The following is a 15,903-nucleotide window of genomic DNA, read 5'->3' as shown; positions in this document are numbered from 1 at the left end:
TAGGCGAAAACGACAGGAATGAATCAACTAGGGACGGCGATTGATTCCGGAAGTGGTCGAAGGTGACGAATTCGAAGGCAGCCAGGAGGGCTTTTTCGATCGTTGGGCTGGTCGGTGCCCGCTTTATCGGTCTTAAGAACCCCTGTAAGGTTTGCCCGTGTTGTCGCAATGGCTGCGACCGGTATCGTCTTGTACGATTCGTGGTTTTGTGGCTCGTGGGTTCTCTGGTTCTCGCTCGAGTGATCGGTGTCCAGATTCACTGGGTGGTGTTGTGCTCTCTCTCATTTGACCTCCTCTTGCGCTGGGTGGTTGGCCGTTATCGCTCAGTCTGTCTGTCGGTATTCTTGTCGATGTTGCCTTTGGCTATCCCTTTGTAGCCGTTGCACGATTCCCTTTTTCTTTGAATATTTTTTGGACAAGCAGCGGCCGTGAGTACCGAATGTTCCCGCGAACTCGGGATCGGGTCACGGTGCTGAGATGTGGTTTGAAACGGAGGGTCGCGGCAAGTGACCAGTCCCCAAGTTGGTTGGTTGGCATGCAAAAGGTGCGGGCAGCCCATTCGGTGTGGGAGGCGCTGATGTGGGTTCGCAGGGGGGGTGGAGAATGGGGGCCACGGAGTGCGGCGGGGGCAAGAGCCAGCGTGATCAATGCGCCGTGGAGGCGGCGTCCAGTTGCTGCTGCCACTGGCCACTGATGGACAAGTCCGACGTTTTAAAATGGATGCCGGAGAAGAGATGGTCGGGCAGGCCAACTTAGGTAGGGGATATAACCACCCAGCGGGTCATCAATGACATAAACAGCACAAATCGAACATTCTATCATGGTTGGAAAGCTCTCTCGTAATTCTGAGGGTTTACATAACTGCCTGACCTGGAGTGTCTGACATGCACTTTAACCGTTGCATGACTGCCAACTATTGGCCTTCTCCCGTCTTCGCTGGCTGATGTGAGCTGCCTACCTGGATGGGGAGAACAGTTCCATGGTGGATGGCCAAGTTCACAGGCTAGAAGTAGCCCATGGCTAAACACAATGCATCCGAGTTGCCGAGTTCGAGATTCAGAAAATGCAGATGCAGTCGGTCGGCGCCTCGGGTTGTCCCCTTTCGGGCAGCCTAAGGTTTGGGCAAGGACTCGAAGAGAGCCTAACAATTGACCATCCGCTACCTACCTCATCCTAGACCCTGCGAACCACATGCAAACTAGAAAGAAATCCAATACGAATATTTGCTAATGAATCTACAAATGCGAGCAAACATCCTAACATTCAAGAGGATTTCGGTCGTGGTTTGTGACAGCGACCAGCTCAGGAGGTGAAGTGGAGGAGGGAGGTGATCGGCACCGCCTTGCTGCCCCTCCATTCAGGCATAATTCTGACGGGCCTGCCTGTTTCAGAACTTGAGCCGTCGTGTACTAAACCCTTTTGGTAAGCCTGGGTCTTCATGTCACCAAATCGTCAAGCACGTGAGTGAACGGACTGTCAACCTCAACCCGATTCCTTGACAAAAGTTGACATTTGGCCGTTGCAATGGGCTGGCATGAGGTTGGGTTCGCGATCACCTCTAATTACCCCTGACCTTTTGCAAATGTCCCCCTTTTACTTGAAGCCAGCACGTGGCCCAGGCCACTGATCACGCTAGAACAAATGAACATCTGGAACATCGAATCGGCTTCCTCCCAAAATTTGGCGGGACAGTCCCTGGTTTGTGTGTTAGCGCCTAACTTTGGAAAGGGGACGGCCCGAGGTATCCTTGCAAATAAGGAAGAAGGGGATGCTGACAACCCAACATCTGGAGACGTCAAGCGTGGTGTCTTTTCTCTTTTGCTTTGATCTCTCATCAGTGGATCTTACAAAGCGTCCGTCACCATGCATCGCTGACAACACGGAAAGCGAAACCCACAGATCGGCTTGTGGGATTGGGATAACTTCCATGCCATCACCGGTTGCTAGGTGTTTTTCAGATGTAAAAGAGCGACCCAACCCATTTCCCTTCGAGAGTATACATCGCATCAGCATGTTTAGGAGACGAAATCAACCAGAACTGGGATTGAATACAACAACGATGTCACCAGCTGTAGATTTTAAGGACAAGGGCGCGAGAAATGTGTCAACAACCCAGTCAGGTGTAAGTGGCTCTGCTGATGCATAAAAAGAGATAGAGTAATGCCCAGTTTGTTTCCTGGTTTTGGTGTATTGTGTATAACCAAAGCACCATTTGTTTCTGGAATATGCCCTGCAAAGAAATTATCATGATATTAAGGAAGTTGTTTCGATATTTCAGTCTGATATCCCAATTACCTCCCTGCACAACTGCCTACCTGTATCATAGTTACGTCGATAATTAGATCTTGAAAAGTCGCCGATCGAGCAAAACCTGGAACCCACCTCACCTCGCCCCGCCAACCCACCCCGGCACAGCCCAGCAACCCAGGCCACTGGCAGTTCCAAGACACGGCGGGAGTTTGTCAGCCGCCGTCCCGCCTCACAGGGCGCAAGCATGCAACAACAACAACATTTGAAATCATCTATCCGCAGGAACGCATCTTTCTGTCTCGGAAACTACCGCCATTAGATTGTTGGGCAGCAAGGGACAGTGTCCTTGCTGTTGCACAATTAACGGACAGGGCTGCGCCACGGCGCTGCTTCACGACGATACCAATCCCAGCGGCGAATCGTTACACAAGACCAGCGACAGAGAGTGACGCCCTGTTGCCCTGTTGCCCCGTTGGGAACCCCCCACCGACGCTGCATTTTCGCTTCGTTTCTCTCTCTACGGCTCATTCCTCGCGCCTCTTCCCATCGACGGATGCGCGCAAGACCGTGGCTCGACGGTGTTCTGAGCACAGATCCGTGGCACCCGACAAGCGATGGCTGGTTTCAATCCGCAGCCCGACGAAGGTTACTCTGAAGATCCTCTGACCGCCCTCTCCGCCGCGCCATCCTTCCCGTTCAAGTCGCGCGAGGACGCTGTCTCGGCACTGGGATCGGCTCGATCACGCGACGAGTTCCCGCCATGGTTGCTACAACACATTTCTAGCCTCTCGCTTACTCGCAAGACCGGTAAGTGTTGTCCTCTTATGCTTTTTTATCCTCATCCTCCCCTGCCCCAGTGTGGGTTCTCACCGTCTCGCGAGTAGAACTGGCCATGGCCATCCTTAACGACCTCCCGACGACCGTGATATCTCAAATTGTCGAAAACTTGCACCCTCGCCTCTACATCGACTTTGTTCGATACCTACCTCCTGAGGTCTGCCTCAAGATCCTCGAGTTCCTCGACCCCCTTTCACTCATCAACGTCGCGCGATGCTGCCGGGCATGGTATGTCCTCGCACTGGACAGGAAGTTATGGGAGCAGTTGTTCTTCCTAGAAGGATGGAAAGCAATGCTGGACGAGGTTCTGGCAGCCGAGCGGGAAATGAACGGGCCTTCCTCTTCGTCTACCCACGGCGTGCTGCGACGGATGCAGTCCCAAGACGACGGGCACGCGCATAAGAAGCGCGCCATTTCCCTATCACCGAGGCTCGACGCCGATACGGACACGGTGATGATCGATGCAGGGAGCGCTGTTAAGCAGGAACCAGCAGAGATGGAACCGGCCGAAACCAGTATCTTTGGAGGTCCGAGGAGGCCGGCCTTGAAGACTGGTATCTCCCAGCGTATGGGCGATCTTGACATGCCAAGCGCGCTATCGAGGTCCAATTCCAAGGGCAAGTCGGTGGACAAAGGCAAAGGGAGAGCGCTTCCTTCTGCGGCGTCGGAGCCCTCGCACACCAGACCTTCATTTTTGCAAACTGTGATGGAGCCACCACGCCTGGCTAGATCGGGGCTGTGGGCCTGGGATGGACCGTCGACACGATACAAGATCAACTGGAAATACCTCTACACGATGCGGCGGCGGCTCGAATCCAACTGGGAGCGAGGTCGGTTTGTGAACTTCCAGTTCCCACACCGTTCCCATCCCGAGGAGGGCCACGAAGAGTGCGTCTACAGCCTCCAGTTCAACTCACAATACCTCGTCAGCGGGAGTCGGGATCGGACGATCAAGGTGTGGAACATGAAGTCGCGGCGATGCCTTCGGACTCTCGCCAAACATAAGGGTTCTGTTCTGTGTCTACAGTTCGATTCGGACCCCGATGAGGATCTGATCGTTTCTGGCAGCTCAGACTCGGACGTGATCGTCTGGAGGTTTTCGACCGGGAAGCCGATCCAAATACTAAAGAATGCCCACCGCGAATCGGTCCTCAATGTTAAATTCGACAAACGCATTTTGGTGACTTGCTCTAAGGACAAAACCATCAAGATTTTCAACCGCAAGCCGCTGCGCCATGGAGACCTCGGCTATCAAGAGGTGGACCCGGTCCCGGTGAATCTGAAGAATTACGGCTACAACCTCCCGATGTCGCCTGACGATTTCCCCGTGATCCCGGCGTGGACTATGATCGGAAGTCTCGAAGGCCATAGTGCCGCCGTCAATGCGGTCCAGATCCACGACCGTGAGGTGGTATCCGCGAGCGGCGACCGGCACATCAAAGTCTGGGACTGGCCAACCCAGGTGTGTAATCGGACAATCGTCGGGCATAGTAAGGGCATCGCTTGTGTGCAATATGATGGTCGCCGCATCGTGAGCGGCAGCAGTGATAATGAGGTCAAGGTGTTTGACCGCCAAACTGGGCTCGAAGTTGCCAACCTCCGTTCACATTCGAGTCTCGTGCGTACGGTCCAGGCGGGGTTCGGAGACCTACCTTACAGCGTCGAAGACGACCTGGCCGAGGCAAAGAAGGTGGACCAGGCGTATTTCAAGGCATTGGAGTCCGGTCTGCTGTCGGAGCGGGATCGCCCTAGGTCGGGCCGGCGCTATGCTAACCCGGGATCTCGGCGGCCGGAGGACATTTGTGCCTACGGTGCGAAACTACCGCCCGGCGGCGGCGGTGGCAAGTACGGGCGAATTGTCAGTGGCAGCTACGACGCAAGCATCATCATCTGGCGAAGAGATAAGGAAGGCCTTTGGAAAGACCAGCATCACTTTAAGCAGGAGACAGCCGCCATTGCGGCCCTACAACACGACCGGACGGGTTTGGCCCCGCTACATCCAGCCGTCCAGAGTCTCGTTAGCCGCGAAGCTTTGAGGGCATTGAGAGCAGCTGGCTCCGCGCCTTCGGCTGCGGTATCCGATGCCGCAGGGCCATCCACGGTCACGTCCAACGGAGCGTCTCGGTCGCAAACCGCCAGCGCGCCGCCCAGTACCTTGGCAGGACCCACACTGCCCCCGATCGGTGCACTCGCGATGGAGTTCGGCCAGACTGAGTTTTCGTCCGCGGGGTTTCAACAGCTTCGCCAAGTCATCGACAGCTCGGTCCAAAATGGCTCCCAAGCGCTAGGGCAGGCCATTGCAGCGCACCCCGCGATCCTCATCCACCGTAGCTATGTGGAAGCCGCGATCGACCGACACCAAAATCCCGTCGTTAGGAGCCAGCTGAGGCAGACGTACTCAAGCGCCTTGATCAGGGCGCAATTCGAGCAGGCACGACAAAGACGCGAGGCCCTACGGAACCAAGAGGCCGCCGCATCTGGTTCCGCGGTAGCAGGCCAGTCTTCCACCGAGGGAACCGCAGCTACAGCTACAGCCGCCCAAACAGGTTCCCAAATGACGCCCGTCCAGTTGCCGGCTGTAGCGGCCCTCCAGCCAAACGCGCACGCCCCCAACGGGGCGCCGATGCATCAGGCAGCATCTCCCGTTGCTACGTCTCTCGCCGCCGCGGCCGCAGCAGCTTTACCCCCCGCTCCCGCTGCTGTTGGTTCTAGTTCTGCCTCCGGGCCGGGTGTGACCCTCCCTGGCCATACCACCACCCCGCCCCAGCTCCCACCCCAAGGACAAGCACAGCATCACCCGCACATTGCCCAGGCACCGGCGCCGTTCGAGGTCCACGACCCGGCTAACCCAGCGCGGGTGTTCAAGCTGCAATATGACGCTCGGCGCATCATCTGCTGTAGCCAAAGGAGCGTGATCGTTGGGTGGGACTTTTGCAACGGAGACACGGAGCTGGAGGAGGCGAGCCGTTTCTTTGGCCCTGTGGATTAAGGAGGCGGGGAATGGGCTTTGGAATAGAGATGCCATCATCACGGTTTACAGGTTGGGTTTCAACGGGCACACTACCGGGTTTCTTTTCTCCAGGGACATGATTGACGATGTAATGGCAGGCGTTTGTAGACTACCTCCAGGATTACCGAGCGACCTGTATATATAACTTTAATGAACATGCCCGCAAAGCCCAGTGCCTTTGCCAATCGTGTACCAGATTATGTGTCAAGAAAATTGATATCGCTTGTCCCATGCTAACGACCCTGATGAACTCCGCTCTCTCTCCCTCTCTGTGTCTCCCCATCCTTACTCAACCAGCAGCCTCCTTCACCTGCCCCGTCGTTGTCGGCGCCTCGTCAATGAATTCCGGTACCTCATCCTGCATAAAACTCGGCAACGCCCCCTCCATCCCCGCCCCAGCCAGCTCCCTATCCAACTCCACCTCCTGACCGAGCGCCTCCAACTCAGCATCCAGCTCCGCCTCATCCACATCCTCGGGCACATCATAACTCCGCGCCAAACTCTCCTGGATCTCGTTCCCCACATCCAGCAAATCCGCCATCTCGTCCTGCAGGCGCTCGATCTTATCGATATCGACCTTGCCGTACTCCTTCTTGAGCGCCTTGTTGGTGCTCTGCAGCGCGTCGATGGTCACCATGGTGTTCTTGAGGTTGTCCTGCATGGTCTGCGCCTGCTCCATGTTCCACACCTGCGACTGCAGCTGGTCGCGCTGCGCCTCGTACTGCTTGCGCCGCTGTAGGACTTTGAGCGCTTTTTGCTTGAGCGCCGTCTTGCCGGGTCCCTCGCGCATCTTGCTGAGCTTGGTTTGGTAGCCTTGCAGTTCGGCGTTGATGGAGGCGAGCTTGACGTCGATGGAGGAGACGCGGGTGTCGATGTTGGAGATGGCGGAGTTGAGGGTGGCTTTGGGGGCTTTGGGAGCTGTGCTCCCGAAAAGGCGGTTCATTTTGGCGGTTGGAAGGGGGGAAGGGGGCTAATAACGGTGCGGTGGGTGGAAGGTGTCGTTTGGTTTGGTTCTTGTGGAGGTTGTGGCAGTGGTGGTGATCTTGTGGTTTGGTGTTTGGATTCTTGGACGCCTGCTGCCGGACTCCAGCTGCACCGAGGGGTGCCGACGCAGCGCCAGGCGTCAGGGTCAGGGTGCGTGGGACCTGAAAGGCGGGGCTGCAAGTCAAGGTGGGGCGGCGATTGACGGCGGTGGGGCTGGTGGGGTTTCCGGCGGGCCAAGGCCTCTGAATTCCACAACTGCCGCCATCGTCAATGTTGCCGCATTTGTCCTGAGTGATGGCTCCACGGCCGACTAGCAAACAAAGTATGCCAACGTAATCGAATACAGCAGCCCTAGAGAAACGAGTTGAGTCCGCACTGGTAATGCAGGAGGACTAGGAAACGGTATATATTCAACATGAGACTCTATTACTAAGACAGCCGTTTGGGACTAAAACACAGAGAATCTCGTAGCGACTAGAAGGCATTACAAGACGAGGTGTCGACAGGACAAGGTGGGGGGTTGCGGAATAGAAGTCTATAATATCAGACGGGCTCTGCTGCACTTGCTCTGAGTTCTTCTTCTTTTCTTTTTCTTCTTTTACTTCGCCTTCTTTTTCTTCTTTCTCCTCTTTATCCTTCTCTTCTTCCTCTTCCTCTTTCTCTGTTCTCTTGCTCTTTCTCCTTTCTTTTCTTTTCTACTCTTTTTTTCCCCATCTTTTTTCCATTTTCGTTTTCTTTTCCTTTCCCGTTCTAATTGACATTGGTAGGGCTCGGATTACATATAGGAGAAACAATTAAAGTTGGGTTATGTATGGGAGAAATCACGGTTAGTCCTAATGTCAGCTCTGTAATGGATAACCAACTCGGGCGCCGAGGGGACGAGGCACAATCCCCCAGATCCTAGCAAGAGAAAGGAGAAAAGAGAAAAAAAGAAGCTGGGTCAAGTACAGCAGGAGCGCATCTGATATCATAGACTTCCCCCACCCCCACCTTCCTCGCCACCACGTTACACCCCAACCTCACAAACAAACAACACACATACTACTATTAAGCCATCAAATTCAGAACAATACACACACGAACACCCAAATCAAAGCCCGCATCCGATATTATGGCCCCCCAAAATATCCTCGTCGTCGGTGCAACCGGCCAGCAAGGTGGTGCCGTAGTCAAGTCGCTGCTCGACCTCCCCGAGAGCTCATCACGTTTCCACATTCTGGCCCTCACCCGTAATGCTCAATCCGAACGTGCCAAGCACCTCGTATCGGAGCACAATGGCACAGTTTCGCTCATCGAAGGCGACGATGCGAATCCCGGCCCCATCTTTGCGTCCCAGCCCGAGGGCTCCATCGACAGCATCTTCATCGTCACCGTCCCTGGCCAAAAGACCCCAGAAGAGCAACAAGCGATCCCGCTCATCGATGCCGCCGTCGCCCATGGCGTGAAGCACATCGTCTTCAGCTCCGTCGACCGCGGCGGCGACGAGAAGAGCTGGACCAACCCGACCGACATCAAGCACTTCCTCGCCAAGCACAACATCGAGCTCTACCTGCGCGACAAGGCCGACAAGGAAGCCGGCGGCAAGTTCACCTGGACCATCCTCCGCCCTGTCTGCTTCATGGACAACATGAACCCGGGCATGCTGTGCTACATGTTCACGGCCATGTGGGACGCCGCGCTGAAGCCCGACACCAAGCTCCAGCTGGTCGGCGTCAGGGATATCGGCGTGTTTGGTGCCAAGGCCCTGAGTGACCCCGCGAAGTGGTCGGGTAGGGCCGTCAGCCTGGCCGGCGACGAGCTGACCCTGGCTGAGGCGAGGGAAATCTTTCACAGGGTTGTGGGCGGGACCCTGCCGCAGACTTTTACCTTCCTCGGCAGGGCGTTGATGTGGGGTGTCAAGGAGATGGGGGATATGTTTGCCTTCTTTGAGAGGGAGGGGTATGGAGCTGATATTGAGGCTTTAAACCAGGAGGCGCCGATGCAAAACTTTGAGGCTTGGTTGCGCGATGGTAGCAAGTGGCCGAGGCAGTAGGATTTGGGGGTTAGGCGTTCTTGATCGTTCTGCAATGTTTCGTTGTGATACACTCTACTTAGTCTTACCGTTTCTCCTATCATTTGCCGTTGACCTAAGAGCTCGGGGTTTAACGTTTAAGCTCAGGCTCGAAAAGGATTCCACCGATTCGGCGGTTTCCTAGCGCTGTCAAGCATACTGATAAGTCGCCGTCGGCTTCACAAGTGTTGCGCGTAAGGCAGAGCCAGCAAGGAGCTGCTGACTGAAACCTTGAAATGGCCGGCTTTGTGCGTCTCGGACAGAAATCCGACGGAATTTAACATGGCACACAAAAGCTCAAGGTCTGATGCACGAGGCGCAGGCGAATCCGAAACCCCCAACAGGTGTTGTGCCACACCCGTGGGTGAGCGGCGCAGTCACCACCAGGGTCTTGAAGGAGTCCCCAGGGGCTCAAGGCAGAACATAAAACATGTTACAGCCCGATAAACTTTAGCTAGACCCATTTCTGTGCCGTTCGCTAGGAATTCCGGCGCTAGGTTTGCCCAGAAATAGTAGTGCCTCGCGGCCTACGCCGTGGTCATGGAACAACAGGCCGCACCAACAAGGTGTTTGTCCGTAGGAGCCGCCGCCGTGCCGTGAAGGGAGCGATGACGGTCCCGGCGCAGCTCTAGGAATATAATAGTCTCGGAACGGACAGGCCGTGAGGCCTGCACGTCTAGGTGGACCAACTCGCCATGACCGCGAAGCCTTGATGTCACCGCCAAACCCAGGCTCTCCACGCCACCGACGACGTCGCCAAAGTGCAGTAAAGCACTTGGAACTATCCGCATCCCTCATTCCACCCCGGATCACCGAGCTCCACCGCCTCACCACCTCACAATGGCACCCAGCAGCCGGCCCCCTAGTCTCCCGTCCATCCCGGATATCGCTCTCGACCTCAACGAGAAGGCCCAGCTCCTCCCCGAGCTCGAGGAGGTCCTCAGCTCCGGCGCCGAAACCAGCACCACCCTCGACGAGGACTACGACTTCCGGCCGTCGCGCTCCCACAGCACGCGCACGCAAAACTCCTTCCACCGCCGCATCGTCCTCCCCTCCCGCTTCCCCTCCATCAGCAGCAGCCACGCGCCCACAACACTCACCACCCTCCCCCTCTCCCCACGCCACCACGACGTAACCTGCCAAGTCCAGCCACTGTAAGCTCTCCCCCATACTACCCCCGAGAAAAGCATCACACAACTAACCTTTACAGACAACTCCCCCCCACCCAAAAAACCCTCCACGAATCCTGGACCATCACCTACCACCACCCCCGACCCCACCCCACCAAACTGCACATCCGCGCCCTCGGCATCACCCTCTCGCGGCAATCCGACCACCACCACCGCGGCGGCGGCTCCGAAGAAGGCTCGGTGTTGTCCGTCGTGCCCAACACGCACTTCGCGCAGGCGGAGCTGGCGGCCACGGTCGCGCTGCACGAGGCCAGCGTCACGGCGAACGCGGCGCGGCGGGGGGGCGCGCCGAAGCGCACGCTTTCGAAGCCTAAGATTGTGGGGAGCGCTGCTGGGAAGGTGGGGGGTGTTGGTGGTGGTGGTGTTGGGGAGGGTTGGTGGGAGGGGGCGGTGTACGCGGCGGATTTGGAGAAGCGGGTGCGGGCGCTGGACTGGCGCGTGCAGGACGAGATCTATGAGTTGTTGAGTGACCGGGTGCAGAGCAGTAGTAATGCTTTCCGGCGGCGGGATTGGCGGGTGGTGGCGCTGACGGAGGTGCCGGGGGGTGAGTTGACTGATGCGCCGACGGGGTTTCGGGCGTTTGGGGAGACGAAGAGGGGGTGGTTTGGGTTTGGCAAGACTAAGCGGTTGAGTGTCAAGGCGAAGCGGTGGCCGGATATGCCCGTGACCGAGTACAGGCTGATCCTGAGGGGGGCCGAGACCAAGACGAATGATCAGGGCTGGGGTCACTACAACCGGTATAGTCGGCCATGGCGGGCTGCTGATGAGAAGGAGATTGGGGACAGGAGACGGTGGTCCAGCTTCACGGGGAAGAGCGAGAAGTATGTTGACTTTTGAGCGTGAAAATGGGGGTTGGGGCATTGCGGACGGAGCATGGACGGCGTACAGACGGCGTTGTTTTTGTCTATCATTAAACTTTCCTATGTTTCGGTCAATGAAGATGTGTCGGACAAGCAAAGCCGCAAGAGGTGCCGTTGGGATGCCGAAGGGGGATCTTAGCCCCTTCACCTGGCCAATATCCAACTCCTAAACGTCCTCACTTGGATGCCTGCCACTTCGGCACAAGCTCCGCGTACACAGCCCGCTCTAGCTCATCATACATCTTGAGGACATTAGGGTCCTTGTACGGAAAGACATTGACAAAGATCGCAGCGCCGATACCGGTCTCACGATCAATCCACTGTAGACCATTATGTTAGCAACCTGGCGCAGCATCCCATCGCAGAACCGACTCACCCATCGTGAATTGCACATGCCAGACCACATCATGCTCCCCTTCCTCCGCTTTCCCTCCACATCCTCCAGATTAATGGTGCCTCCGATCCCATAATCGACCGGCGTGTCCTCCGGCAGCTCAGCGCCAGATCCAAACTCCCAGAGAATCCCCCGCAACCACGCCCGCTGTGTCTCATCCAACTGCGGCCTAAACATTTCATCCACAACCTCCTTCTTCAAGATACCCTCCCCATCCAACCCCTTGAGCACCGCCTGCATAACCTTCGCATAGTCCCCAGCGCACGTATACAACCCCGCGCCGCCGGCCTCGTACTGGGGCTCGGCGGGAAACATCTCCGCCCTCTCACTCAGCTCCCCCGTCTCCACATCCCGCTCAGAAATCGACACAAACCTATCCTTCTTCCCCTCCCCCACCACCCGGCCGCGAAAGAACCCCGTCCCATCCATCCCCAGTGGCTCCAAAAACCACTCCCGCAGGTACTCGCCCAGCGACACACCCGTCACGCGCTCCAGCGTCTGCCCCGCCCAGTCCGGGCCCGTGCCATAATACCAGCCCGCGCCGGGCGCGAACTTGAGCGGCGTCGCCCAGCCGGCGATGGTGCAGCTGGCGACGTTATCCGTGACGCCGGCCCACGCCGCCCAGCGCATCAGGTCCGGGTCGCCCGGGTTGGTGCCCAGGCCGGCCGTGTGGGTCAGCAGCTGGCGCAGCGTGATCGGGTGCGTGTTGGGCTCCAGCAGCGGCGCGCCGCCGCTGCTGTCTTTCTCGCCGTCCTTGCCCTCGCCATCGGGGGCGAAGCCCTTGAGGATGGGCAGCGCGGCGAGCTCCGGCACGCGCGGGCGCAGGTCCTCGTCGAGGGTCACGAGGCCGCGCGAGACGAGGTGCATGAGGCAGGCGGTGGTGACCAGCTTGGTCATGGAGGCGACCCAGGTGATGGAGTCGGTTTGGAAGGGGGGTGAGGAGGGGTCGACGCGGGTGCGGCCCGCGGAGCCCTGGTAGATGGGGCCTTTGTTGGGGGTCGGCGTGTTAGTGGAAGGGGAACAAGAGGGAAATTATGCGGTGGTGTACATACCATCTTTGCCAACGACAACAAAGGACGCTCCGAGGAGCTTGTCCTTGGTTGCCGTGCCGTCGGCGACATAGCTTTTAAGGATGTTGTCAAGCTTCTCGGCCATGGTGAAGGCGGCTCTTGCGGTTACGTGTAGTTGGTTCGACAGTTAATATGGGGAAAAAAGAGAGAACAGTCTTGATGTGACTAAGGAGGTATGTCGTGGAGGAAGGCCTGAGGTGTCCCAGGTGTTTATTTCCGGGGCCAGCCCAGGGGTTAAAATAGACCAGCCTTGCGGTATCGACAATGGGCCGAACGGACACAGCTTACAGGTGTTACATGTTGTGAATGCCCGACTCTCCACCGGCGTGTAAATGTGGAGAAGGACTAATGTTGCTCTCGATCTGCAACTGCTAGGCCTGACTCACACCGGTATTCAACCAATCGTCTGTGTCGATGGGCATGCTCGCATCCAAAATTGGGGTCGATCCCGCGTCAATGCCGGTCGTACATACACCAACCCAATGACATGACCGGCGAGGCTCACTTAAGTCCTTGAAGGACTCTCCGACATGTTCCAACCACAGTGTTAATAAGATCCGTCTCCTGCTCGGAGCCCTGCGAATCCTGCAGGTCTTGGCTGAGGAGAATGGGTAATCGCTCGAACCTGGTTGGCGATTCATCGTTGTGGGGGCCAAGACGGTTTTCCATCTCAGGACCAAACCCGCCGACAACAGCCCCAAGCAAAGCGGTCGATTCATCAAACAGCTTGAAGTAATCGAGCGTGAGCAGCCCTTCTACCTGAGATGTGACTGTCTCGTCCAGAAGCTCAAGCATTTTGATGGGCGAAAGTTGGGAGAGCTCCGAATCACGTTCGAAGTCCACCTCGTCGTCGGTGGCTTTGGCCACGCCATTCGCGATCGTCAAGGTCCCGTCGCCAACTTCTTCGCCTGCATCGGTCGTGTTGGTATCCAAAAGTGCAAGTGCGTTGCGGGCGCCTTGCCGTTCCGTGCGCTCAATCTGCAGTCGTTGGGCGGTGAGTTCCCCGAGGTAGTCGACGAAAGGTGCGCGTCTTTCGTCAAAAGCATATCGTTGATACAGGCTCTGTCGTACGGCAACCGCCGCGTTTGGACGACCGCTATCGGTTGGATGGGTGGCCTTCTCATGTTGCGCCGACTTCCTGCCCCCTGATTCCGCGTACTTGTGGATGATAGCCGCTGCACTCTCCCCGTCCCGTGATCCGTCCTGATGCGTGTCCACATACCTATCCATGTCATCCCAGTGAGGGAGGTCTGGGTCCGCCTCGCGAGCGGCATGATACAGGCATGCTGCAGCATCAACGATGGAGCTAAGCAGGACAAATTCATGCCCTAGCTGGCTGTAGACCAACTTGGCCCGGAAGTCGAGTAAACCTGCCCATACGGGCTCATGTCTAAGCAGAAAGAATGGCTCGGGGTCTTCCTGCATCCCAATCTGCCGGAAACGGGCCTTCTTGTCCTCAAACAAGAAGTCCTCCACCATGTAATGCTTAGTCTCCCAAAGGCGACCGATCCAGGCTCGCTTGAAGTCGTGGTCCTTGCGATACTTGTTTGGGTTGTGTTTTTCGAGCGCTTCTTTGAGCTTCGCGGCGGTGGTCTTCAGTTCCTCAAATGGCTTGTCATGATCGGATTCCATGATGTCGCGGATGTCTACCCAGAGGTGTAGGGAAAAGATGAGCGCCGAGTTGTAGCTGTTTCTCTTCAGGCAATCCTGAAAGTCCAGCAAGAGCAGCGATTCGGTGGGTAGTACCGGTGGTTCCTGCTGGTTGACCTTGAGGGCCTTCAAGTGGGCGCCTTCGATGATAATCTGGTTGGTCACTAACGACTCAAAGCTCTTCCACTCTTCCAGGGTCCGAGCGCCGTAGACGGTGGGACTGCGCTGAGACGGAGCCAGCATCGGCACCTTTCCCGGGGGTATCATCTCCAAGGTTCGTTGCAGTGTAAAATGGGATTCTAGCGCCAACCAGTCGGACTCGTCCCTCCAAATACGCTCGTCCTGCTCGTCCTCGGTGAGGTCATCGTACGAGTCGTAGTCGATGTGGTCGATACCGTAGTGGTAGAAGAGCATGCTCATCATGAAATCGTATCTCGCCAACTCGGGACTGAGCGGTCTCAGTTCCCGGACGAGATCATACTCGAGCTGATGGAAAAGTTCGAAGGCGGCATTGGTGACGACAGCCAACGTGTCAAGCGGCACGGACCTGTCATACCAGTAGTCGCACCACCGCTCCGCGATGTGGCTCCGGATGGCGTTGAAGTCTTCGAAGAAGCAATAGACCATCATGTAGAGATCGAACTCGTCCTCCTCCTCTTCCTCGCCGGGTAACCCAAAGCGGAATTTGTCCACCCAGGAGGTGTTGTTCTTGGCCTTGGTCACTACCCTTTCGGATTTTGTCCCGTGCTTCTTGGGCTTTCCCATTTTCTTTCCACCCTTCTTTTTCCCGGGTTTCTGTGGGGCTCCCCTTTCCTCAATGGCCGCTTCTTCCTCGAGTTGGTCGGCCGCAGCGTCGTCTGCGGTGTCAGGCTCGGTTTGCAGTTCGAGGAAGGCAAACATATTACTCAGGTCCGACGTATTAACCCGAGAGTTGTCGGTCGACTTCGGCCGGCGCTGGCTGCCTCCGCCGGCATTGACAAGGGCTTCTAGCCTGGCTAGGACCCGTTCGAGGACGCTGATGATGTGGGCGTGGTTGGCGTTGCTCTGCTTAAGCTTCTCATCGTCGGTGTCTTTGGCAGAGCTACTAAAAAAACTGAAGCTCTTTTTCCGCAGACTCACGACATCCCGAAGGATGTTAAGCGCGGCCACGGGGATGTCGTCGGGGGTGGCATTATCGACGACTCGTTGGGCGAGGACCTCGAGCTGGCTCCAGTGAACAAACTTGCCGGCCCCTGTGTCAAACGTAATCCCGATGCTACTCCCAGCAGACTTGGCTTTCTTCTTTTGGCGACGCGACTGCTGCGGTGTCGTCGAATCTGCGTTGTCATCCGCTTCGTCTTCTTTTCCTCCGCCGTCATTCTTTCGAGTCAACAGCTTCTCCGCCGTTTGCTTCAGCCAGCTGGTAAATTGGGCCTGGCCGAGTTTGTAGCGACGCCATGTCCCCATGCCATTGAGTTGGTTGGGGGCCTCCATCGGAGATGCACGTGGTCTTTGGGGGCGAGAGGCTCGCGATGGAAGGATAGGTAGGTACCTAATGGTCAGAGCTCAGCATCTCAGCATGCTCTCTGACAGTTGAATTGGGTGGGTCCCTACCCCACTAAACCCCGC

General features: G+C 56.9%; 6 protein-coding genes across 6 annotated transcripts; 3 read left to right on the top strand and 3 right to left on the bottom strand.

Annotated features, from left to right (window-relative positions):
• Nucleotides 1-2,864: 2,864 nt before the first annotated feature.
• Nucleotides 2,865-6,076, top strand: F5144DRAFT_605590 (uncharacterized protein; the record flags this gene model as incomplete). Its single annotated transcript, XM_066791440.1, has 2 exons — nt 2,865-3,057; nt 3,135-6,076. The coding sequence occupies 2 exons, from the start codon at nt 2,865-2,867 to the stop codon at nt 6,074-6,076; spliced, it is 3,135 nt and encodes a 1,044-aa protein (XP_066639792.1).
• A 310-nt stretch (nt 6,077-6,386) lies between these two features.
• F5144DRAFT_495350 (Snf7 family) lies at nt 6,387-7,040 on the bottom strand (the record flags this gene model as incomplete). Its single annotated transcript, XM_066786094.1, has 1 exon — nt 6,387-7,040. The coding sequence occupies one exon, from the start codon at nt 7,038-7,040 to the stop codon at nt 6,387-6,389; it is 654 nt and encodes a 217-aa protein (XP_066639791.1).
• A 1,152-nt stretch (nt 7,041-8,192) lies between these two features.
• Nucleotides 8,193-9,113, top strand: F5144DRAFT_605588 (uncharacterized protein; the record flags this gene model as incomplete). Its single annotated transcript, XM_066791439.1, has 1 exon — nt 8,193-9,113. The coding sequence occupies one exon, from the start codon at nt 8,193-8,195 to the stop codon at nt 9,111-9,113; it is 921 nt and encodes a 306-aa protein (XP_066639790.1).
• A 662-nt stretch (nt 9,114-9,775) lies between these two features.
• F5144DRAFT_351316 (uncharacterized protein) lies at nt 9,776-11,283 on the top strand. Its single transcript, XM_066784304.1, has 2 exons — nt 9,776-10,285; nt 10,342-11,283. The coding sequence occupies exons 1-2, from the start codon at nt 9,972-9,974 to the stop codon at nt 11,156-11,158; spliced, it is 1,131 nt and encodes a 376-aa protein (XP_066639789.1). The 5' UTR covers nt 9,776-9,971; the 3' UTR covers nt 11,159-11,283.
• F5144DRAFT_351297 (beta-lactamase/transpeptidase-like protein) lies at nt 11,270-12,938 on the bottom strand. Its single transcript, XM_066784303.1, has 3 exons — nt 12,628-12,938; nt 11,558-12,561; nt 11,270-11,501 (listed from the first exon to the last, which is right to left on the bottom strand). Exons 1-3 carry the CDS (start codon nt 12,728-12,730, stop codon nt 11,358-11,360), a joined length of 1,251 nt encoding a protein of 416 aa, XP_066639788.1. The 5' UTR covers nt 12,731-12,938; the 3' UTR covers nt 11,270-11,357.
• F5144DRAFT_351296 (uncharacterized protein) lies at nt 12,939-15,877 on the bottom strand. The gene has a single exon (XM_066784302.1). It carries the CDS (start codon nt 15,766-15,768, stop codon nt 13,147-13,149), a length of 2,622 nt encoding a protein of 873 aa, XP_066639787.1. The 5' UTR covers nt 15,769-15,877; the 3' UTR covers nt 12,939-13,146.
• Between the last annotated feature and the right edge of the window lie 26 nt (nt 15,878-15,903).

Source organism: Chaetomium tenue (assembly GCF_020726465.1).
Source record: "Chaetomium tenue strain MPI-SDFR-AT-0079 chromosome Unknown F5144scaffold_6, whole genome shotgun sequence".
Lineage (NCBI taxonomy): Eukaryota > Fungi > Ascomycota > Sordariomycetes > Sordariales > Chaetomiaceae > Chaetomium > Chaetomium tenue.
This window is presented reverse-complemented; position numbering and strand designations above follow the sequence as displayed.